Source organism: Struthio camelus, chromosome 19, assembly GCF_040807025.1.
Source record: "Struthio camelus isolate bStrCam1 chromosome 19, bStrCam1.hap1, whole genome shotgun sequence".
Classification (NCBI taxonomy): Eukaryota; Metazoa; Chordata; class Aves; order Struthioniformes; family Struthionidae; genus Struthio; species Struthio camelus.
The window spans coordinates 7427897-7452013 of NC_090960.1; the positions used below are offsets into that span (position 1 = coordinate 7427897).

General features: G+C 42.1%; 2 protein-coding genes across 3 annotated transcripts in view; one reads left to right on the forward strand and one right to left on the reverse strand.

Annotated features, from left to right (window-relative positions):
* The first annotated feature begins 2406 nt into the window (after nucleotides 1-2406).
* ANKRD40 (ankyrin repeat domain 40) lies at nucleotides 2407-12958 on the forward strand. The gene is made up of 5 exons (XM_068913237.1): nucleotides 2407-2878; nucleotides 6065-6213; nucleotides 7260-7733; nucleotides 8656-8837; nucleotides 10470-12958. The coding sequence occupies exons 1-5, from the start codon at nucleotides 2745-2747 to the stop codon at nucleotides 10608-10610; spliced, it is 1080 nt and encodes a 359-aa protein (XP_068769338.1). The 5' UTR covers nucleotides 2407-2744; the 3' UTR covers nucleotides 10611-12958.
* Nucleotides 12959-13681: 723 nt separating this feature from the next.
* ABCC3 (ATP binding cassette subfamily C member 3) overlaps nucleotides 13682-24117 on the reverse strand; it is a 47797-nt gene continuing 37361 nt past the window's right edge. For both annotated transcript variants that reach the window (XM_068913236.1, XM_068913235.1), the window contains 12 exons: nucleotides 23564-23666; nucleotides 22701-22854; nucleotides 21831-22038; nucleotides 20951-21261; nucleotides 20014-20213; nucleotides 19777-19903; nucleotides 18877-18978; nucleotides 17713-17859; nucleotides 16605-16763; nucleotides 16051-16217; nucleotides 14711-14905; nucleotides 13682-14097 (listed from right to left, as the gene is read on the reverse strand). In XM_068913236.1, coding sequence (XP_068769337.1) covers nucleotides 13989-14097; nucleotides 14711-14905; nucleotides 16051-16217; nucleotides 16605-16763; nucleotides 17713-17859; nucleotides 18877-18978; nucleotides 19777-19903; nucleotides 20014-20213; nucleotides 20951-21261; nucleotides 21831-22038; nucleotides 22701-22854; nucleotides 23564-23666 — 1982 coding nt within the window. In that variant the 3' untranslated portion in view covers nucleotides 13682-13988. The remainder of the gene's footprint in view (nucleotides 14098-14710; nucleotides 14906-16050; nucleotides 16218-16604; nucleotides 16764-17712; nucleotides 17860-18876; nucleotides 18979-19776; nucleotides 19904-20013; nucleotides 20214-20950; nucleotides 21262-21830; nucleotides 22039-22700; nucleotides 22855-23563; nucleotides 23667-24117) is intronic.

Below are 24117 nucleotides of genomic sequence, written 5' to 3' on the forward strand. Positions count from 1 at the left end.
AGGGCCCCGGGCACGGTATTCCCGCCGGGAGCGCCCCTCCGGCCGGCGGGGAGGGCACGGGGCCTCACAGCTGACCAAAACCTTCCTCGCCCCGGTACCGGTCGGTTATGTCTTGTCCCGTCATGGACGGAGACTAACTGATGAGCGTTCACTTTATTCAGTCATCTTGCAGATTTCAAGACGCGTGTCTCCTTAAATAAACCCAGTTCGTTTTAATTTTTTTCTCATGGGTCTTTGGTTTGGTTTTTTTTTTTTAAAACAACTCTTCTAATTTTTATTACCTGTTTTTGGGGTTCCCTCCCGTTCGTCTATAGCAGTCTGAAAGCGTGGATTTATTCCAGCTTCCCGGCTTGGTTACTGCACAAACGCAGGAAGGGTCTCCTCAGTTTTTTGCATTTTTTAATAGCTTTTTTTTTTAACGGTGCACCGATACGCAGTTTGTAGCCCCGTGTAATTTCTCTGGTATTAACGCCCAACCAGCTTCTGCTCATTTTTGGATGTATTTTTCTTTTTTTGCCTAGGTGTGGCTCTGGGCCTTGTCCTTACTGAATTTTACCTTACTGATTCTAAAGCATTTTCCAAGTCCTCAGAATCATTCTGACTGCCCAAAGTATGCCAAATTATTTAGTACCGCCAGACGAGGACAGTCCCCTTTCGTACCTCAGTTAATGCAATCCCTGCCAACTCCTCTCTTGAATATGCTTTTTTCGAATGCCTGCTAGTCGGTTTTGTAGAAATTTCTTTTGTACTGTCAGTCGTTAACTTGCTAATGAGAATATTAGTGCTGTGGACTATGGCCGAACATCTACCATTGGCACTCCTGCAGCTTTGCTCTTATCCTCTATACCAATTTTCCTGCCAAGTAAGAAAATTATAGTAGCTCAGTCTGCCTACCCTTGACAAATCCATTTTTTTCCCCTATAACTATTATCCTCTACCTGCTTATAGATCATTTAGTCATTCATTCCCAGCATTTTTCCACATGTAAAAATTATGAACCGTGACCATACTGATACTCCTGAAGCGTAGCGAAACGGACCTAACAAGGACTGGGTTTTTAATCAAGTTTTTAATCAGAGATATTCCCCTCTATTCACAGTATAAGAGAAACATCTATGTTTCTCTCCCTTACTTTGTCATTTCCTGTTGGGCTCATTTTAGAACCAATATCATGCTGCTTTATCTTGTAATAAAAAGAGGGTTCTAGTGGCCTGGGAAGGGCTTGGCCACGGGTGAGCGCGCTCACGCTGGGCATCTTGGTGCTTTCAGAGGTTTGGTATAGTTTCGCAGATAATGGACGTTTTCAGGTACCCGAAAAATCTAGTACGTTAACATTTTGTGTTTGTTTGGATTTAAATTTCCTCTGTGCTACTAGTCTATATTTCCATCATTTATACTGGAAGAAGTAAAAAAGACAAGGAATAATTAAGTAGTATGAATGTTAGTTTAAAAATCTTGAACTTGGTTGCTTTTTTTTTTTTTTTAAGAGTTTGAAGTCTGTATTAGCGCTGACCTTGTAAAAAAACACAGAATTCATGGCTGGTCTTGCTCAGACCTCTGCTGCAATCACTGAAGGCTTCACGCAAACTCACGGGTTGTCCATAGAGTTTCTGTTCAGAACTCTGTCCATAAAACTTCCATATCCAGCACTGTAAGGCACTACATTTTTTTTTTTTAATCTTTGCAATTTCATAGTGATTTAATTACCCATTTGAATTGTTGTAAGTAAGAGTGTAGCTGAAATCAGTGCGACCCCACTTACACGTATCTTAAATCTTAAAAATTCTACAGTTTGGGGTTTTGAGGGGGATGGAAGGTGGATGTTTGCTTTAGAAAAGGGGGCCAGAGTTGTTCTGCGTTTCGGCTTTATATTGCTCCCATAGCATCAAAACACCAGCCAGGTACCCTGGCTGCTGAACTGGGATCAGCCTAACCATTGCAAATTTCCCCAGAGTGCGCTCCTAGAGCATACTAGACTAGAAATGGTGTAGTTTCGTTAGATGTCTGGCTGGAGACAGAAATGATTCTTTTGAGTTTTTATAATTGTGAAATTTTTACTAGCTCTTCGCTCTTCCGTAACTTAGCTTAGGACAAATCAACAGTGATCAAAATCAACTTTTTAAAGCAAATACGGTGAATTACAGGAACTGCCTGTAATCTTTGCAAATGCTTTGCAGGTAGCCTTGGAGTTATTAAGGGCTTAATTAATTGCAACGCGAATTCTCAGCGATGATGAGAATTTCCTAGACAGAGCAGTCGTGCGATTCTGGAGCCTGTAAGCACAAGCAACAGAGCAGGAGATGCTGTGCGTTATACAGCTGCCTGTACATTAAATAATAGTTTGGTACTTTAAAATTGCCACGTACCCGTATGTGGCTAATAAATCATCCCGACTGTAAAATCGCAGCAGCCATGACTCGCACGCAAGGCTGTTCGTAGGAACTAAATATCTAGGTCAGAGTTGTCACAGATAATAGAGTCCCCCTGGAAGAGTTTAGGAAAGGGGGATGCTCCGGACACCCTGCAAGCGTGTTTGTTATAATGTCCTTTGGCAGTAGGTCCCTGGGCTTGATTTAAGGCTAGCACACAGAAAGTCACTCTGCATCCAAATTTAAAACCGACAAAGGGCACGAGACACTTTGTGCTTGCGGAGCTGCCCGGTCTGCGAGGTTGGCAGCATGAGAGATCGCCCCGGTTAGAGCGCTCCTCCACCAGACCCGCGTCTGGTCCGAGGCTCCAGCAAGATGACAGCCCTGGTAGAGGAGAAGGAGCTGCAGGAGAGACTGAGAGAGGCGGCGGCGCTGGGGGACGCGGAGGAAGTTCAGCGGCTGGTGGAACTGGGGGTGAACCTGAACTCCCAGAATGACATCAACGGCTGGTAAGGCTGCCGAGCGGGAGCCGGAGCGGGTCGTCTCCAGGACGAGTGGAACCGAGGGCTCCTGAGGCTGTAGAGATGAGTTTGTTTACCCTTTTTGTTTTGTTTTTGACTAGGCATACGCTACTGCGGATTTTTTTCTCTTTCAGCTGAAATACGCGCATCATGACCGGTGTGAATTTGGGATGAAATTAAAAATGTGCTTCTTCAACGCCTTGCCAAATGCTCTTCCCTATAGCTACCTCTCACTACGCCAAAAAGGAAAAAAAATACTGCTGGAGCTGATAATTGCTTTATAAATTTGCACTCTCGTCCCACCCGCTATTTTTGTTCCTTTGGTGTTTGATCCTTCTTCAGGTCGTTGTTACTTTATATTGTTTATTTTTTTGGAAAGGGAATGCTGGCAGCCTAAGACAGCACCGTAACATAGCTATCAAAAAATAAACCTCAGCTTGCCAAGATATATTAATTTATAACCGGACTTAATTCGTGCTAACTTCCAAATCAGGCTCTAAAGTGACTGCACTTTCATCAGCAAACTTGCAGGCTGTTTCGGTGATGTCCCTAAAATACTTTTAGTTCTGACATCTCATTCAAATACCACCTAGTGACACTAAAACGAAGTCCTTTTGGTAATAATACGCGTTTGTGCAGGCGGGACTATATACGTGAATGAACACGCACACGGTACCATTTGAAGCGGGAGCTGCAGGGAACGCTCAGGCGTTTTTGAAGGCTGTTTTCCTCAAGTTGAATTCAGTGTGTATTTACCATGCTGTACTGCGCTTGAGGTTTTAATTAAAAATAGGAAGAACAAAATTAGGAAAGAAGCTGCTATTCTAAAGATTAGAGCGCCAGTAGTAGTCGTCAGCAGCATGGAACGCTTGCAACTTGCGGTTCAAATTGTGATTAAAATCAGAGCTTGTAATAACTTCTGCAAAGTGATTCCTAAGAGCATAAATTATATTCATGTGCAAGAGAAGTAGTTGCTGGCCATCCAAATGAGTTTCTATCTAAAACTGGCATTGATGGAAGAAACAATAAATTAAAAAAAAAAAAAAGAATTATTTTCAGAAATAACGATCTGGTCATTTTTGACTATGACAGTAAATGGATCTTCACTGTTATTTAGGTTTGCTTGTAGAATTTAAATCGCTGGAATGACCTTTTCCATGAGTCTGATGCTCGGGGGTGCTGGATACGTGCGTTTTGGTGTGTGTTGGATCTGGGGGGGTAGCTGGTACCTCTCCGCATGAGACCTTGCTAAAGCCACGTGCGATGGTCAGAACGAATTCCAAAATGAGGCAGCGCCGCTGAGGCTCGCGTATCTTCTGAGCAAACTAAACCCTCGAGTTTTACACGCGTGCAGGGTCCCGCTGAAGTCTCTGGCGTTCAGTATAGAGGAAATAGTGTGTAATTCTCAATGGAGCATCCTCGTTTAAGCAGGGAAAGCAAACATCCCCGCGCTGCCTGCGTGTTCTCTCGCTGCTTTGGTCTAAACTAGCTACGACTTGGCAGTGCGCTGCTTCTGAATCCATGCAAACTATTCACACGCGAAACAAGGAGAGATTTGTGAAAAGTCCAAAAAGCATGACACAGCAAAACTAAACAAACTCGGTCCGAGTTTCAGGAAGCTTGTCTCAGATACTGAGGGATCTTTGGTGTCAAAAATTCAGGACTACGTTCTGCTGACAAAATTATGTTATGCCATTTTAAAAATGGCACTTTTTGGCTGAAATGCACAGCCCAATCGTGGAGCGAAAATACAGGATTTTACAGTATTATTAGCTGTATCCCCCCTTTAAAACATAAAATTTATAACCCATGTCCTATGATAGGCTATAAAGAAAAAATATATATGCATACATACACTTACCATGTTTCTTCAGTCAGATCTAATTCTAGGCAATGTTGCTTGCTGCAGTGACTAGTCCCATTACCTTTAATTCAGAGAGACTTTCTGCCATCGAGACGCATTAATTCTAGTAATAAGAAATGTAGAATGATGCCTTTTGCTTCTGCTAAGATGGGTTTAATTAAGTTGGAACATATACCAATGAACAGGGCTTTACAAATTACTTTGTCTTCTCTTGGTTTAACCTAATTTGTACCCCTACAGATCAGATTCTTTCTTTTCTCCTTTACGCCCATACAAAGTTGGGAGTTACTGATCAAGAGACAGCTTTGTTGTGTGACGACTGCGTCTCTTCCTTACCCCCCCAAAAAAAAAGCTTTTGAAGCTGGACTTTCAATTGAAACTTTTTTATCCTTATAAGTTTGTTTTCTAATCTCTGTTTTATTTTATTTAGTCCTTTAAAAAACTGAAGAAAGATAAAAGAGTTTTAATTTATCCAAAGACTTTTCCTTGGCTGGAGCTAGAGTATTAAAGTAAGAGCTAGAGAAAGCTCAAACACCGCTAGACCCCCAGATAGGGAGGAACGGTAAGGCTGTACAACAAGTTTTAATATAGAAGACTATTAAGTCCTTAATACTAATACTAAGCACTAAATAAGCTAAGTAGCGTTGAGGATGTTTCTTTACTATGTCTTTCCAGGTCAGTGACTGCCAATAATAATTAAAAAAACCAGAAAAGCGATCAGTTCAGTGCATCAGTTACAGGTTGCCAACCACAAGCTCACTGCAGAGCGCTAGTTGTCTGCAGCATAAAGCTTGGAGTCTGCTGGTGCGGTGAATAGCAACTAGGCAAAGAACTAGAATATTTTCCAAGTAATTTACTTTCAGAAAGGTGCACATCGCCGTACTGACTGCATTGATTAAAGTGGAAAAAAAAAAGCACCCTCGAGAAGCTGCATGTTAGCTCACATACACACAAAAGTATTTGAAGAATAACTTATTCTTTCAAAGATTAAACAAATAAATAAGCCTTCTTTTTATATTTATTTTCAATAAAAGTTAATAGCCTCATACATGAAAACCTAAAAAGATCTTGAAAACTATTGCTATAGTAACTTGATATCAAGAGCATTATCGCGAGGGAAAAAAACCAGATCAGCAGGTGTCACTGCAGGCTCCAGAAACGGTGTGAATCTGCAAGGACCGTAGCTATTAAAAGCTTTTTTTATGCTAGACATGCATTGGGTCTTGTGCTTCCTATATGCAGCAGGAATGCATGAAACGTATGTGCTGTAATCGAGTATTTCAAAGAGCGTTGCCGTTTTCCGTGTGCAGGACTTGTTTGCACTGGGCGTGTAAAAGGAACCACGCGCAAGTGGTGTCCTACCTGCTGCGATCCGGGGCCGACAAGGAGATTCGCACAAGGAAAGGAGAACGGCCCGTCCAGTTGACTTCCAGGAGGGAGATTCGGAAGATGCTGGGAGGTAAAGCTACTGGTTATATCATATACCATCTCTGAAGACGACAGTAAAAGGCTGTTGAGAGCAATTACGCTCCTGGGTTATTTTACGTGTGACGATACTGTGAAAGTTTTTGTGAGTGAGCGTTTACTTAGCGAGAAATCACAATTTAGAGAAAGAGGGCTACCAAAAAACTCCATACGCAGGTAACCCAGCTTTTTTCTAAACACGGGGGAAAAAAAAAACCTGAAAAAATTGTATTTTGAAAAACCGTATTAGTAAATCGATTGCAGGTAGATGCAGCTTGATGTTTTCAGAAGAAGCAAATAGAGGAAAAATCTCTCAAAGTTGTCTGAAGCTCTTGCAGTAGATGACCAATACCTAACGTTCCTGGTGTTTTATGGAGTTTAGATGCTGTGTTGAGTAAATGGAAAATTAGCATCCTAGAGAAGCAGCTCAATAAAGTACCTTGCTAGAGCATTTTTATCATGTGTTGTAACCGTTGGAGCGGAGTAGGCGTTGCTGCTGGAGGTGAGTAGTTTGAAATATGGTCAGTTAACAGCCTCTTTCCTTCCTTATTCCCTTGCCTGTCTTCGTGGCCATTATTGTCTCCCTGCTGTTGAATTGGTGATGTTTCAGTTCTCCTTGTACTGTGTTTTTTTCCCTTTATCCCTGGCCTTAATATCGACAAACATGTTATCATTTGTTTTTCATTGCTTTATACGTTATGAAGATGATAGCATTACACCGCCAGAGACCGTGGCACAAAACGCTGGCTACAGATTTAAGAAAACTGGCATTACAGTGTTTAGCGACATCCCCAGAATTATTTGAGTTAGACTCTGCTTCTGCTTACTGTCTTGCAACACCCGAGCACAGCTGTTCACTGCAGACAAAAGGTGTAGAGCTTCTTGAGTCATCTTTTACCCTGTGATGCTTTTAACATCCCCAACCCCCCGCCCAAAAAAAGAACATAAAAGAAGCCCCACAATGTAATAGCCATATTTTTTTCCCCCTGAAACCGGTCTTGGAGAATATTGTGGGTTTTTTTGTTTTGTTCTGTTTTGCAGTGGAAGATGATGAACTCCCAGACTTAAAGAAAGATTCAGATTTGCCAATCATCCCTAATTACCTGGCTAACCCACCTTTCCCGTACGTTTATAACACCATGAGCAACAGTATTCCCGACGCCTCAGTGAACGGAAGCGTCTCGCGCGTCGAGTCGCAAGATGCCGACTCGGCTTCCTGCCCTCGCGGGGAAAGGGGCGCGCGTGCATCGTTCCCGCGGGAAAACGCTGCCTCGGAGGTGGCTGATCACGGAGACAGGCCGTCGCTGCCCGGCGCCTGCACCCTACCGCGATGCCCAAAACCCGTCGGTCAGAACGGTCCGGTTTACCAGACGTCCGTGTCTTGGAGCAGAAGTTCCCCTTCTCCGGTCGGATCGAAACCGGCTGTACCTCAGCAGCAGAACGGCTCCTGTGCGGGGCCCGTGCCAACGTTTCAGCCGGTCTTCTTCACAGGAGCTTTTCCGCTTAATATGCAAGGTAACGGTAAAACTCACCTATTCTAAAAACTCCTGTCGTCTTGGACAGCGAAAATAGACTAATCAGTGTTATGCATGTTAATCATACTTCTAGAGACTTTCAGGTTCTCATGTATTAGGCATTCAGGAAACATTTGAAAGCAATTAAAGAGAGACAGATATCCTGTTTCTGCTGGACCTGTTATTAAAATATTGATGAAAACATTTTTCTATTTGTCTCAAATGCTGTAAAACCAGACAGACACCAGGGTGATAAAATCCTCTAAACAGCGTACTCCAGCTTTCAAATGCGGAACGTGAGTAAGTCAGCAGTGGGCTCAAGGGACAATCGCAGAGGGCTCGCTCTGCAGAAAGACCTGAATGCCGAGGCAAACTATTATTATTATGATCTGCCATTTCTTCTGGTAAATATTCTGCCTGCTCAAATAGGGAAAAATGGAATTTCCGTTTTAGTTCAGGATTTTATCCTTGACATAAAAGCTGTTCTGACGCCATTATTTAGCACAGAGAGGTTAAGAGACTCCATTTGAATTGTATTGGGTGATCACCCAAACAACAAAAAAAAAACAACCCAGTAAAAGTAATAGTGGATTGCTAAGGACATGGATAACAAATGTGATTTGCTTCAAGGTTGGTTTAAATCCAGTAAGATGAGTACTCTTCCAAAGATTCATACGTACATACACACATATTGAATTAGATTAGCGAGGATTTTTTTTCCATGTAGGTTGATAAAAGTCAATCTAATGAAAAACTCAGTCATGAGAGTCCAGGTTGCATTGCTTTCTGAGGATTCTTGTTACAAAAGATACAAACAGCATTAATAGGAAGTAGAAATACTTTGAAATTAGTTTAAAGATATCTTTTCCAATTCTTTAGTATATTTGCATATTAATGTACAATTTTTTTTTTATTTCTAATAGAACTGGTGCTTAAAGTTAGAATACAGAACCCTAGCCTTAGAGAAAATGACTTCATTGAGATTGAACTGGACAGACAAGAACTGACCTATAAGGAACTGCTGCGAGTGAGTTGCTGTGAGCTGGGCGTTAACCCCGAACACGTAGAGAAGATCAGGAAATTGCCAAATACAGTGCTAAGAAAGGTAAGAACTCATCATTTTTAAGTCCAGTAACTTGTAAAGAAGAATTGTAGCTTACCATTCAAAAGGAATAATTTGGTGGTCACCTGCAATGTTCTCGTGTCACAAAAAAGTGACAATATTAGTTTTCTAATAGTGCTCACTGTCTTAGAGAAGCACTGAAGAGGAGGAGCCAGGCAGGTAGTCGTGCCCACTAGCAAGTTTTTCATTTTGAGGTTGAGCTATGCGTGACCCATGCAGTCAGTAATGTATTGTTTTTATAGTGTTTCAGATTCCTTCAGCAGAGGTAATGTTCTGGCCACACTTCTCTAACACTCAACTGCAATGTTTACAGAAATCGTGTGTTAACCAGTCATTGATTTTTTTTTTTTTTTAATCATTATTCATATTCTAACTGTTCCATGATTAGTCACTGGGAACTGGGCAGCTGAACAGTCCCTAAGGAACTCCTTCAGCTTCTAACACTTAGTAGGTTTTTTCTTCCATATAAAAAAGTTCTGAAGTTTCTTGATCATTTCCTTTCGTAAGCGTTTGGCATTGAGGCCAATTTATATCTGCTTCTGTATTACATTCTGCAATTCAATGCAGTACCATACCATTGTGACCTGTCATCAATGTTTAATAGGCTTACAGTACTCAAGCGAGCGATACTAGTTTAGTAAGGACTATATGCAGTTCTTTTAAAAGCAGCTTGACTATGGGAAACAGTTTCAAAAATATTCTCAGTGAAGGTCTGCGAAGGTAACTGTCTTTTCACTTCACTGACATCTACCTGTGCAGCATACAGAAACCTGGGACCTGCTGACCTGTTTTACTGATTCACCATTGACCTCTCTTTCACTCTCAAATCCCTCTAGAGCATTGTTGGCGTCAAACGGTAGCGCTAATCTGATTAGTGCTAGATTAATAGACTTCTGTGTACTGCATCTTCACTGAATATATGAAGCCTTATTCTTTGTTAATCAAGAAGCGGGGGAAAAAAAGCATTTTTGTAACTTGCCAACTTACCTTGCAGTTGTTCAAAGCATTCTTTTTATCTCCAGCTCTTATTTCAGATTCTCTTGGTAGGACTCCATGACACTTTATTGTTCCCTGAGATGATATAAAATTTATTCTACTTAATGCTGCCTAGCAGCAAAGCCCCTACTGTGGGAAGGTTTCTTCCATTGCTCTCTAAAGACCCTGCCTAAGCCAGCTCAAGGCTGGTGTTGCTGGGCTGCTCCAGAGGAAGCTGTATGCAGGACCTTCTTGAGTAGATGCCAAGAATCAATTCACGCGCTTTTAAAAATTACCAACAGAGGGGAAAAAAAAGGGGGGGAGAGGATCCTCAGAAGAGTATACTCATGGATTTTCTAAATAGCATGCAGTAGATCTTTACAAACGTAACTCCACTAATCGCTTGCACTCGCTGTCAAGCACTGCATTCCTTCTAAAAATAGACTTAAGTGAGTAGCTGAATAGGATCCCAGAATAAATATAACGTAACAACAGGATGTCTGCTTTCCATTTTACTGTAAAGAATTGTCCTATTTATGCAGAAATACCTTATGTTAGTGTCAGCCTATTACTTCAATTTACCTCTGCAAAATTGAACATATGTTTCATCACCTAACGACTTACTGTATTTATTTAAAGGACAAAGATGTTGCAAGGCTACAGGATTTCCAAGAACTGGAGCTTGTTCTAACAGTAAGCGACAGAAACTTACTTTTCAGAGTACCAACGCTTTCTGAACGGAGTGGTTATAACAAGAAAGCATCAGAACTGACGTACTAATTGTTTAAAGAAGAATAAAAAAAAATTTGTATCTCATTTTAAAATTACATGTTTGAAGTATATTATCTATAAGGGCTAATGACGCGGGAAAAAAAATCTATTTTGTTAACCTTGAAATAAACTAAAGATGTTAGGCACAGTTACAGCCTGTATTTAGTCTAAGAGTAACTAGTCTGATATGAAAGTAGCTTATGCAAAAAGTACTGGTAGAACTATCTATTAATGCAGCACTCTTTTCCTTACAAGAAGTTAGTCTTGAAATATTGTGGAGTTACAGACGCTCTCAGGGAAAGGCTTATCTTTAACTGTTCTAATAATTTGTTTGCTACAAAATAGCAGAGGCACTCATGCTAAAGAACCTGCCATGAAACCCATTTAATATTTATATCGAGTCCGTTACCATTGACATATTCACCTTTCAGATCATGTATTTTACATCATCTCTGATTTAGAAGGAAAAAAAACAGAAGGGTTTCAATCTGTGGAAGAAGCACAAAACTGTCTAGTTTAAATACTCCTAAGTGACTTATTGCCTGTGATTTCTTAATCCCTATTTACACATTTCCCTATTTCTCAGGTTGAAAACAAAAAAATTACATTAATTATCCAAATCATAAGTATGCTCTCAACCAAAATCATAGATCCCTTTTATTGTTGTCTGTCAATATACAGTATTGACATGTGCAATTTAAAATACTATTTTTATTTGTTACTGTATTGAAAACATATTTCTCCAATGCTGCTTTAATTTTCCCCCTTTAAAGCACAAATATTGTAAAATTGTTGTCCTTTTACTCCCTACATTCCTGAGAAAGATCCAGTCTTGAAACTTTCAAGTTTCCTATGTAAAAGGAATCTAGGGTTTTCTGGGCTGATATTAAAATCTTGACATTTCTATGCAGTGTATTTCCTTCCCCCCCCCCCCACCCCACCCTGTGACTTGTTGCTTACTGAAAAGTCACTTTTCCTGTTACTTAAAATTCAGAATTAAACTACTTCACTATGAAATCCTGGAATAAATAAAGTAAAAGGTATTTAAGACAACAGCGAGCTGGATTTTATCTAACATTTCAGGACGTCAGTATTTACACAGTCGTCTGCGTTTGAGAAGCGCTGTACAAGTACGTACTATGCATCAGATGACGTACAGTACTAGATGTAACAGACAGACGGAACATAATCAACCTGGACTGAGTTTCCCTCTGTTTCTGTATCTTCCCCCTTCCTCCCCTCTAGTTTCTTCGGAAACTACAGTAACCAAAGGACTTTTATCTTCTAATGGTATTTACAGCCCAGGTTAGCTGTACGTTGTACGTGGGCTTGCAAACGGGATTTGCAGCACGCTGAGCAGGGAGGAAGCGCTGAGGAGAGAACTGCATCTTAAACTCTCATCCCTCTTCTCAGCAGAAAATGATGACCGTCTCTGACTGGTTTTGGGTGTCCACCACAGTCTTTTCTCCTTTCCCGGAGACCACTCCAGGAGAAAGAAGTCCCTCTCCCCCTGCAGTCAGGGCTGTCACCTGTATTATAGCTAACCTAAGAGGAACTGGTACCCAAGTTTACCCATCCTCTCGCTTTCTCATCCAGTGAATAACGCAATATGCAAAGGGAAGCAGCTTCAGCAGGAGTGTCTGAGGACACAAGAGGGAGCCCTCTCCCAAACCGCCTTAGTCTGGCACGCCAGCGGGCACCTGGAAGCACAGATCCACGCAAACATCCAGGTTTCTTATGTGTCAGTTAACTAGACTGAATTGCTATCTCCCAACGATAACATTAGTAAAACCTTTTGTCACAACCAAATATCCTTCGCTGAAGTGTTAGAGGGCAAATGCAGTCTGAGGCAGCAGCATTATCTATTTCTTATACCAAACCGGTGGTGGTCTATTAACTTCTGGATAATGGAATAAGAAGATTTCCATTGCATTGTTCCTGGTATACAGAACGGACACGGTTTAGGCTTCATCTGGCTAAATGCCAGCTTAATCCATGCAAACTGCTATGGATTAACCAGTCAGACCTACCAGAGAAAAGCTCAGCTGTTGGGTTGATTGACTTCATTGTTAACTGACTGTTGTGCACAGATGCTGATAGCTACCTATGCATTCACACAAATATTTTTATATATTATGCAGTTTATAAACAGAAGATACTATTAACCTTGCTAACTTGAATTAATCTGATAAGTGTATAATCACTACATTACTGTGTATGATCAATAATTCATTACTTTGTGCGTTGCTATCTGAAACGTTAGTGTCAAATGAATGCTTGGCTGCAGATTCTTGTTTCTATTTAAGAAGTGTCATTTGTAAAAATTAATAAATGATTATTTTTGTCTTCTCAAAGTTTTTCAGAACTTTGCTTACAGAAAAACATAGAAACATTTTCTTGCCAGGTAGCTTTCCAAAGGGGCTGGTGTAGGAAGTGAATGACTAAAGCAAAGGACATCCTATCAGATTCTAGCAGAAAAAACTGCTAAACACAGTACTCCCTTTATCTGAGGGGGCTTGGTTAACAATAATGGCAAGGTAGATATTTATTTCTCTAAAACAAATCGCACATGATTTCAGGTGGTTAAGCGTTGAATGAGATGATAATAGCGTCGTCCGCTCAGCGTGCATGTTCGGCTCAAGTAGCAACTTGTTCAAGGTGACTTCATACAGAAGAGAGGTAGAGCAAAAGGGTAACATTTTTGCGTCAGCTGCGTCCGTACAGTCTTACGTGGAGTCTACTAAGTTGGCAGCAATTGCCTAGTTAATGATTTAGATTAGGCTATACCCCTAGGTTTAGTTTTAAATAAAAGTTATGCACAAATCCTATACTGAAGAGGAATTTTATGAACCTGAATTTGCTCTAAGGCTGGGATACCAAAGGTGCTGGGATAGCTCCCAGCCTAGAACTGTAGCCTTCAACTCTCTTGCCCTGGGGGGAAATACTGCAAGGAACAGGTTGGAAACACTCAGAGATGACACCTTATTTCTGTACTTCTCAGCTGAGTTGCTCCTTAACCATGCCTGTCTTCCCACTTCAAAACTAAGGAATCCTTATACAGAAGACACGCAAAACAGGTGTATTTTGTATCATTGCTATAATTTACTAATTATAAACCAGAATACAGTACAGAGTGCTTGTGATACATACGTGTTCTCAGCAGAATGTTTGGCATTCTTCGGGAAAAAAACGCTTAATAAAATACTTTATGTATATAGAAAATATTTCAAAAATATAAAATTCACTTTCTGGTCCGTATGGTTGTAAATACTTTGTTCACATATCAAAAGTTTAGTCTACTACAAAGACTGTTCTGTAAATTACAGTACATTCACCAGTCACTTCTGTGTCGAGTCAGTAAAATAAAAAAACCAAGGGGTCGCCTTTTCATGCTAGTCCGGCATCTTTGGCCATACTGTAGAAAATACCCTTTGACGCTATAAGGCTCGCAGGCGTATCAAATTCAGCTATGGTTCCTTTGTCTAGAACAAGAACCCTGTGCAAAACAAAAGGTAGTGGCGGGAAGAAAGAGATGTCAGAACTCCTTGCAGGAAACGTGATGTCCTTTTCCAATCACAAAGCAAGTACTGTTCCTAAACTATCCCTTGCCTTTGTTTTGCTCAATTATTTTCACCTGCTGAAGCACAAGAGAAGAGAGACGCTATCCCTGAAGCGCTGTTTGATTTACAAAGGTGCAGAACACTCTCAAACTCCCAGAAAAGAAAAGTTAAATTGGTGAGACTGCTAGCTCTGGAATTGACAACACAACACTACAAAGCCAAGGAGAAAAGAGCTTGCAAAGTATACTAATGTGTTTTAAAACAATTAACATGACACAATGTTAGTGACCAGGTTATAGCAGCTACTGGTTAAAAATAGCTCCGTAAGCTTGGCGACAGTGATATTAATGCCAATGGGTAGCATCTCCTGTGCAGCCCTGGTTAATGAACATAGAACCTTTTTCTTAAGGCAACAAAAGCAAAATCAGGTCTGGATATTCTAGGATTATACAGCCTTAACATCACTGCTTACATGCCGCTGACATGTGCCACTTCACGTGCCCAGCACACCAGTGAGCCCATACACACGCACCATTGAGCGGTTTTTACCTGGTGTAATCCATAATTGTGTTCAGCCTGTGCGCTATCGTCAGCACCGTGCAGTCTTCAAACTGAGTCCTAATTGTCATCTGGATAAGATCATCCGTTTCCAGATCGATAGCTGCTGTCGCTTCATCCAGGACCAAGACTCTCGTCTTGCGAAGCAGCGCTCTTGCCAGGCAGACGAGTTGCCTTTGGCCAACGCTGCAAGCAGAGACAGGGCTTTCACAAGCAGAGGCCCCACGGCCCTTGAGCTCTCCCCTGCTCAGAACCACTCGTGCTAGAGCAGATCACTGATCAGATAAAGTTACTGAACCAAAAATGGTATTTAGCAAACAGCCCAGTCTGTCAGCCCTAGACCTAATACAATAAGCACTGCAGCACTACTCAGTGAGCTTTAGCGTATGCGTTCGCTTACTGCCTGATCCAGTACTGACAGAGCCACCAAACGCACCCTGCCCGTCACGGTGACGGGAACCAGGGAAGCTTATGATTACAGAGCTTCTGCCCAAGTTTTCAAAGCACACTCAACACCGAGCATTTGCTCCCAGGTTTGCTTTTGTTTATCATGTCAGTTCACAAGGGTTGGCAGGTCAAGGGAAAACAAAAAGTTGTCATATATGCTTTAAAAAAAAAAAAAAAGTTGAAGCTTTAAAAAAAAAAAAGTTGAAGCTTTAAAAAAAAAAAAAAAGTTGAAGCTTTAAGTCCTTCTGACTGTTAAAAAAATAACTGAGCAGCCCGTGCTCCCCCTTCTGCCTTCAGCACCTCGGACACAAGCTTTATCTGAGCGTCTCTGCAGGATGAGGAAGGAGCTCAACATTTGTCACACGTGCGGTCTGGTTACACCGCGCTCTCAGAAGCCGACAGAGCATACTGAAGCATGACATTTTATCCTCGGGTTCATGTCTTCCTGGGTCTTCTATACCCAGTGCAGGCAAATAACCATTGCTGAAGTCCCAGTTTAGGTAGAGGATGCTTATTCAGCACTGCATTTTCATATGTTACCTGCATTTTCATATGTTACCACGGTGTTTCTCTTCCTACCAAACCATGTTTAAAGGACCACCTATTCCTAACACCCTGTCATCCTGAAACTTGTTTCTTTACTGATACGATAGGATTTTGGTTTGGGAGAAATCCTTCCCAGCAGCAAAGAAGAATCAGACCATCCTTGGCAGAGGCAGGAGTGCAGGCAAACGTTCAAGCATCAGAGGTGTCCTTGAACTAGGAGTAGGTGGCTAAACCCTTTCAGGCACAACAGACTGCAGTGTACGCCTGTATTCAAGCGTGGCTCGCTCTTAGGGCTGAAGGAAAGCTCAGTGTGTATTTCTAATCCAAACACTCCTTACCTCAGATTTTCTCCTCCTTCTGAACATTCATAGTCCAACATGGAGGGCTGACTGCTGACAAACCGCTTCAGGTGAGACAGTTCAAGAGCTTTCCATATTTCTTCATCTGAATACTTATTGAATGGATCCAGGTTCATCCTCAGCGTTCCAGAAAAGAGAACAGGATCCTGGACAGAAAACTAACTTTTGTTAGACAAGTGCTTTCGTTGTTTTAAGTACAGATATTAAAATAAGAGTTATTGCTCTGACGGGTCCGCTGTACGGAAGGTAGGCCACCTCCCAGTCTTATCCACTCTGAAAATATGTTACATATACATTATATGTGGTAAAACCTCAAGTTCCTACTCTAAAGATGTTTTATCCTAAACCCTCTTTTCTCACCCAGCATCAGCTCATAAGGTGACAGGACAGGGCCACTTAAAGAAAAGGCACAACTTGTTTTTGTGAATCGATTTTGTGAATATAACTAAGCATCTTCCTCTGTGGAAAACCCATATTTATTTACTGTTTGCTAAGCTATTAGCTTCATTCATTGTGGTACACAGGTGGTGTACCTGAGGAATAATTGTCAGCTTCGATCGAAGGTCATGGAGGCCAATGTCTGCAATTTTCACACCATCAATTTTAATTTCCCCTTTTACAGCTTCCAGGATCCGAAAGAGACAGAGTGTCATGGAGGACTTCCCTGCTCCAGTTCTGCCAACAATTCCAATCTGCAAACAAATTACAGAATTAAGAACAAAGCATATAGTTAAAAAACAAACAAACCAACCAACCCCAACGAAAACCCCAAAGCAAACCCCAGGATTTCTCTGAGAGGTTTCATGCAAGATCTGAATCTAAGAAAGAATGTAACCATCCTTCCCTAGAAACTTGTGTCACACATTACAATACAGAGTTGTTGCCATTGCTGTAATTTGAATGATATTACGTATAAATATGTATATAGGCCCAGAGCCATCCTACATAACTTTGAGTGATTAGCTGACATACCCACGATAGCAGACCAATCACTCAACAACAAGAGATAAGGCTTTTTAGAGGGCAATTCAGACTTTATGGTAAGCACGCCTATCTCTGCTCCAGAAGGCAGTTCCCATCCTGTATGCTTAGCACAAGGATAATTATCTTCCCTTTTAATAACAGCCTCTTAACTGGAGGACTTTCACAGGCTAATTGTTCTGTTAACAGCACACACAACCCAGTATATGCAATTGAGGCATGAAGAAGGGAATCTCTCACAAAGACAATTCCCTGATTAAGGAAGCAAAGAATAACATTTCCTTCTCTGCCAAAAGTTGCACAGGGAAACCAGAGAAAGGGAAAAGCTGGAATCCCTTCTGCCCTCTACACGTAACCTCAGAAAAGCACCACTGCAATTGCTGCTGCCTCCTAAACTGTGTAGGGGAGCCTGACGCCAACTTGCAAAGCCCAGATGGCATCAAGCAACTGGTTCTACCGCTTCCGGTCTGGAGGACACCAGCACACGGACAGCGTGGCTGTATCTGTACTGCTCTCCTCAGTATTGCTGGCTCTAGAGGCACCAGCTCGAGCAGGTCTGCACCACTGAGGCAGGTACGCCTGTAGTCCCTGTCCTCTGCTCCATGGTTGTCACTGGAGACCCAGAACAAAGCCACAACTGACATTCGGCTGGTAACCCACCTTTTCTCCACCGTGCACTTGGAGGTTTAGATCTTGCAGCACTAGGTCCAGGCCCTTCCTGTACCTCACCGAGTAATTCACAAACTCCAGCTCGCCCTTGGATGGCCAGTCTTCTGGGGGACGCCTGTCCTCTATTATCCAGGGAGCCTGCAGAAAAAAGTAGTCAGAAATGCTGCATAGAGGTTTGAAAAAAAAAAAAATTCAAACTTAAGATACAAACATTCACATTTGGGGATTACTAGAAACACATCTGATCAATCAAATCTCTGTTATTGAACAAATTCATAATAAGAGGAGGAAAATGCAGGTTCCTAAACATAACCCATTTTGGTTTTCTTTTGTGAAGTTTACAGAAAAAAATCTCAGCATATAGGGCCAAATCCTCAACTGTTATATATCAGCATTTTTTCATTAAAGTTAACAGAACAGTGCCTGTTCCATGCCAGCTCAAGCTCTGGCTTGTAACATGTATTGCACATCTTGTCTGCTTTTCTTTTGCTTCCAGATCAAACATTTGATCTCCAGAACTGTACTCTGCAGGTCTCCTTGGATCCCCCATTTCCTAATTCTTAGTCTCCTGTGTAACAGGACTAGCAAAAGCCAACGCGTCCACAGAGTAGCAGATTTTCCAGCATAGCTCTATCTGCCACATTGAAATGTATTTGGCAGCAAAGGAAGACAACTGTATGATTTTTCTGGATGAGATAGTGCAGTGTTCCTGGAGATGTTCTTCTCTCACGGGAGCCAAGGACTAAGCTGATTAAATAGAAATACTATCGAAGGCATGTGCACAGCCTGATAACTGAACTGCAGCTGTGCTCACCAGCAGGATCACAGCACCATCCATGCAGCTAGGACTATGCATCAAACATACTTCATACACATTGAGGGCAATATCATGGTGATGAAAATCATCTCTGTCATCCTACAGGCACTCACACTAGCAGAAAATGAGATGCTAAGCTCAGACTGCATGACAGCAGTAATATTTTGGAGCTCTGATGGCATAAATTACAGTTTAGGGTGTGACACTTGTTTAGGCTAGGTGGTAACATTCTCAGAGCACGAACTGCCTCTCACGTGTCTAAAGAAAGATCATGCAAACATGCATGTTAAAATTATGCCATGCATGTTGGTGACCAAGCTTGATGCTTGGTAGCTGACCTCTGTTTCAGTTTCTGAATACTCTTTTATTCTTTCAACAGCCACAATGTTGGTTTCAAGATCAGAAGTCATACGGACCATCCAGTTCAGAGACATGGTCACCTGGAGAAGATACAGAACAAAATATTGCCCACAGAGAAACCATAGATTAAATTAAAAAAAAAAAAAAAGGCAATTAAAGGGACTGCTGTAGTATGTTAAGACAAAGAATTCATATTGAAACTACAGTTGGAGTAATTATCTTTGTATTGACGCTGATAAGGATGCTGGGACAAGAAGTCTATGGATTGTGAGGTGCTCATGTAAGGGAGCATACGCTTCCCATGGTGATTTAATGATCCTTTCTATAAAGCAGGTTTGGAGTCACTCCCATAAGTCATGAGTCTCACTGGAACATTGCTAACACCAGTTCTGCACATTCACGGTCTCTAAAAAGCCACTGGCAAGCGTGAGGCTATTAAATCTGCTAAGTTGTCCAGCTCGGATGAGCACAGTTCATTTCGCATTATTTATGAATCCTATTGACTTGCCTGTGCATTGACAGATGTACATGCAGATGCGCTATGTAGCATGCATCATGCGGGACATGTTGAGCCCATGCTGCTCAAGCGACCCATTCTTGGTTTGTGTACCAAACACCTCCCAAGCTTCTTGCAGATTACAAGCACCCTGGCAACCTACTGGGGTGGGGCATTTTGGGAGCACTGGGGCTGGGGCTATGTCCTGAAGGCCTACTGTACGTGAGCAACGCTGACAATTTGTCAATATTCGGTGGACTTCTTTTATGGTTTCCAGATGTCTCATAATTCACTATTTGCTTATTGATTCTGGCTTTGACAAGCATCTGATACACCCATGCCATCTCTAAAACAGCAATGAGCAGACAGCTATAATACATACCTGTAATGCATACGATACTGAAAGTCCTACTAGGCCAGCATTCAGGCTGTTTTTACCAATCACAGCAAAGAGGGCAGCAAAAAGGACAACACAGTTCCCCACAAATTCAACCCGAATGCCCAGCCACCTGGTTAAAAAAGGCAGACATAAGCATAGTCGTAAATCGTTGCTTGCTTACGAGTTGGGTAAGTCCAAAGCTTACCTAGAGTGGAAACAAAAAGTTATATGCCTTTTTACCTGTTTGATACAATGCCAGGATAGTAACTCTTCTGATTTTCATCCACTTTTAGATCACTGATGTCTACGAAAGACTTCTCTCTTCTGTAGGCTCTGATGACACTGGCCCCTGTGATCGTTTCTGAGAAGTGTGAGTAGATGGGAGATCTGCTCACAGATTCCAGGCGCTTCAGCTGGCGGGAGGTAGCTACATAGAAGCGCTGCCATTTTTTGAGAGAAAACAGATGAGGCACATGAAATATTTTCTTCTTTCAATTAACAGTGAAGTAATTTTTAGATTAAGGGTTCAAAGGAGATTGTCACCAAGGCACTTCAACCCTTCAAAATAGTCTGTAGAGTTAAGAAGTATTTCAAGTGAAGTTACCTTTATTTCTTTTCAAAATAGAATATTAAGCAACTGCAATTTCTATAGACTGCAAACGGAATTAATCTATAGCCCTTTAAATTTAGTTAACACAGTCTAACACAATGCATTCATTTTGTAAGAACCTCAAGTTCATTTTCCAAGAAAACGAAATATGAGTCCGCATCTCCATTAACAGCTCCCAATTTGCATAAGTTTTTTTTGCTTGAAGTCAATAAAAGTGATGTTTTTTATTTTCAACATGTTAAGCCCTCTCCATCTTAAAAACTTGTCAATATGTCAAATATATGAATGCTTCAATATATTAAAATGCACTACAGTTCTATCTCTAGTAGTAGGCTTATTTGTTATTACTTAAAGGCAAAAAAAATTACGCTTATTTATTTCATGACTACATCTCACAGGACATTTCTCTGAGGGAAGACAATACTTTGTTTAAATAAACAGGTAATTACTTCAGATATTTCAAATTTCCCTCAAATTTTTTTTTTTTTTAATTTTTTTCCTCTGAAAAGTAACATGAACAATGGCATAATGGTCATCGCAATGGTAATCATGAGTTTTTCCAGTTACCTGAACAAAGAAGTACAGGATTGCAAGGGGAACTATAACCACGGCGAAGAGCGGAGTACTCGCTATAATTACAATCATCGTTGATAAGGAGGTGAAGAACGTTCCAAGGAACATCAAGATGGTCGGTGGGATTACTTCATCGATCACATAGATGTCCTTTGAAAAGCGGTTGATGATGCGGCCAGTTGGAGTGGTGTCATAGAAGGACTGCGGGGTGTGAAATTTGTTCTCCAGGAGGCCAGCATGGAGCGTCCGGGCTGCGTTAATGCCTCCCATCGCCAGGGTGAAAGAGGAGATGAGTACTAACGTGCCTACCGAGAGAAGAGGAGATGTGTTAACCAGCAGCGTGATGTTCCTGACTTGCAGCTGTTTGACTTTGAGCAGTTTCCAACGTGCTCAAGGCTTTTTTTCCTTTATCATACCCCTGTCCACCCCTCCACTACCACGGCCATTAGTACCACAGCACTGTGGTCACTGCTGCCTAACGTACAGGAATAATTCCTATAGGATTTCACCACACTGTCCACAAGACTGATGCACAACGTCTTCCCTGTTTCCTGCAAGTCTCCATGAAGACCTACTACTGCAACTTTACCCCAACCCTGCTGTCTTTTCTGCACCCAGGTTTTCATGTTTTCACTCCAACATGCATCTCTCAAGCTTCCTTCACACCTACTGCCATCCAACTCCATCCAAAGGCTTTGTGGCAAAAGTAGAAGAGGGCTGGCCCAGTCCAGGTTTTCCAGCTCTGCTACTCTGCTTCCTTGCTTAGAAATAGGACTTTTGAGGTCATTTGGAGCCACCAGCAACTACTGCCATGGTTTTCCCACCTAGTTCCTCCTGCTAAACATTAAGACTTCATTATTTCATCTGGTCTTACCTTGCAAGAGGCCCAAGGCAGCATAGACTCCGATCCGCATGGTTGTGTTGTGCTGAGTGCCATTTATCACTGGCTCGTTGGTCCAGTCACTGAGCCACACGTTGGCCCCGATAGCAGCAGCATTTTGACAGCAATATAGGAAACATATAACTAAAGAAATGATAGGGCTCACAGCCTTCACGTATTGCCAGAACACTGTTAACTTTACCTGCAAAATCATACACCAGAGCTGGTTTGTACAACTTGATCATGAGTTCAGAGAGAAGAGGAGGGAAAAAAAGAACAAATCTCCAGCAGAAGAACTGCTAAGCTCAAAACTACCCGTTTCCCTGCCTTGCCCTGCTCCGGCGGAGTACAGCCTGACAAAGCACACGCAGCGCCATGCTTTGTACCTATGAGCATATAACGCTCTCGAAGACGGGGTGGAAGGAATCATTTAGACAGAACAGCCCCGCTTGCACGCAGCGGACAGCGCTGGCTTCTCGAATCCACCGCTGCAGGTCATCAAGCACCCAGCTCTGCAGCTGGACTCACAAAGCAGCCACACAATTTAAAGACCAATAGCGCTGAAAGCTCTGCACAGCAAGGACAGGATTGATGGAGTACAGCGCTTCAGAGTATCAGGTGACTGGCAGGAGCAGGAAGGGATTTTTTTTTTCCCCCTCCCCTTAAGTATATAGCCTTTGCCAAGTGCAGAAACCCCTGCCAAAAGCCCAGATTTGAAGGATCAACGGCCACCAGATTAATGCCTAAAAACCACAGTCATACTTTAAATAATGCATTTAACAGAACTGAATTAAATGTAAAAATAAAAATGATTTTTTCAAGCTGGAAAAAATATAGAAGCGAGAGGGGAGAATCAAACCATACCGTTCCTGTTTCAGAGCTTTCTGCCTGAGTAAGTTTCTCATTATGATTTTTTCTTGGCAGAGGAGGCTCTGCTGGCTTCTTTTCACAGACTCTTCGTCTCGTTGACATTTTGTTGGGACATTCTCCTCCCTCCGAAGATATTACGCTAAGTTGCCTAGTCAAAACAATTGAGTTATTAGGAGAAAGAGGGCATCCTGTGGCAGCGCTAAGGCAAGACTGAGGTGCAGCAGATTGGATTCATTCCCAGCTCTTCTGCTCACTTCCCACGCCAATCGCACTCGGATACGGGTGCCGGCACCAGCCCCGGGGACGCAAAGTGATGCTCAGGGAGGCCACAAATACCATTTCTAACAAAGGCCAGGGCAGGGCCTGGGCACTTCGATGCTGAGTGTTGCAGGCCTCACAACAAGACAGACATTTCAAAACTGATCCCTGAGCTTCTTTGCTCTCCCACCACCCGTAGCTGGGGAAGGTCTGAAGGTATCGTTACGAAAACTTTTAAACGCTTCCAAGATTCTCCGCGGCAATGTACAGCGCAAAGGGTTATTCATCACCTAACCAGTAGCAGTCGTGCTGTGCGCGTGAATTAATACAGCAGTGTTACCCAAGAACCACAAAGGTGCTTTAAGAATTGGTTCACTTTGGATTAAGAGGAGGATTGCAGAAATAGGTGTTTTATCTTCTCTGCCTGCTGTTTTACATTTACTTTCAAGACAGCACTAAAACAATTTATTTTCAAGGGGAAACTAAAGCCCAGAATGAGAGGCGCAGTACGCGGTAACGGACCGCAATGCTGTTTGCAAATATCTTTCGGATATGTTTCACCCTAGACAAACTATAAACACGCAGGGCTTCCTGTTTACCTAAGGAACTGTTTGCGGACCTCGTTAGACACCGGTTCGTTATCTGCCAGATCAGTGTGGATGCTGACGGTGTCTTCAGCTAGAAGGACCTCCTCTTCCTCCACTACAGCAAGACAAGATCACAGCTCAGATTTTCTCCTGATTAAAGCACAAAGCACAGAAATAGACTGCCAAACGGAGCAAGAGAGTCATGCAGAACAATACCAACAGCAGGAAAAGCAGTACTGTTTAATCACAAGGAGGTAAGGCTCTCTCAGCCAAAGTCGCTGTCAGTCACGGGAGCTTATGGCCTAGTGATTACTATGATGCTTAACGCCCCCACCCCACTGCGGCTTTGGTGACATCTCCTCTACGCATCACTTTTCCTAACTAAATTGCAGAGATCTTGTGGGGCAAGTTGGCTACTAAATGCATTTACGTTGTTTCTCTAGTGCATCAGAAATGCTAAACAGCATTACAGTTCTAAGTAAATTCACATATAGAGCACACCCTAGGCATGACACTGGGATGGGGGATCCATGTTAGGAACCACTGCAAGCCTCTGCTACTGCTTG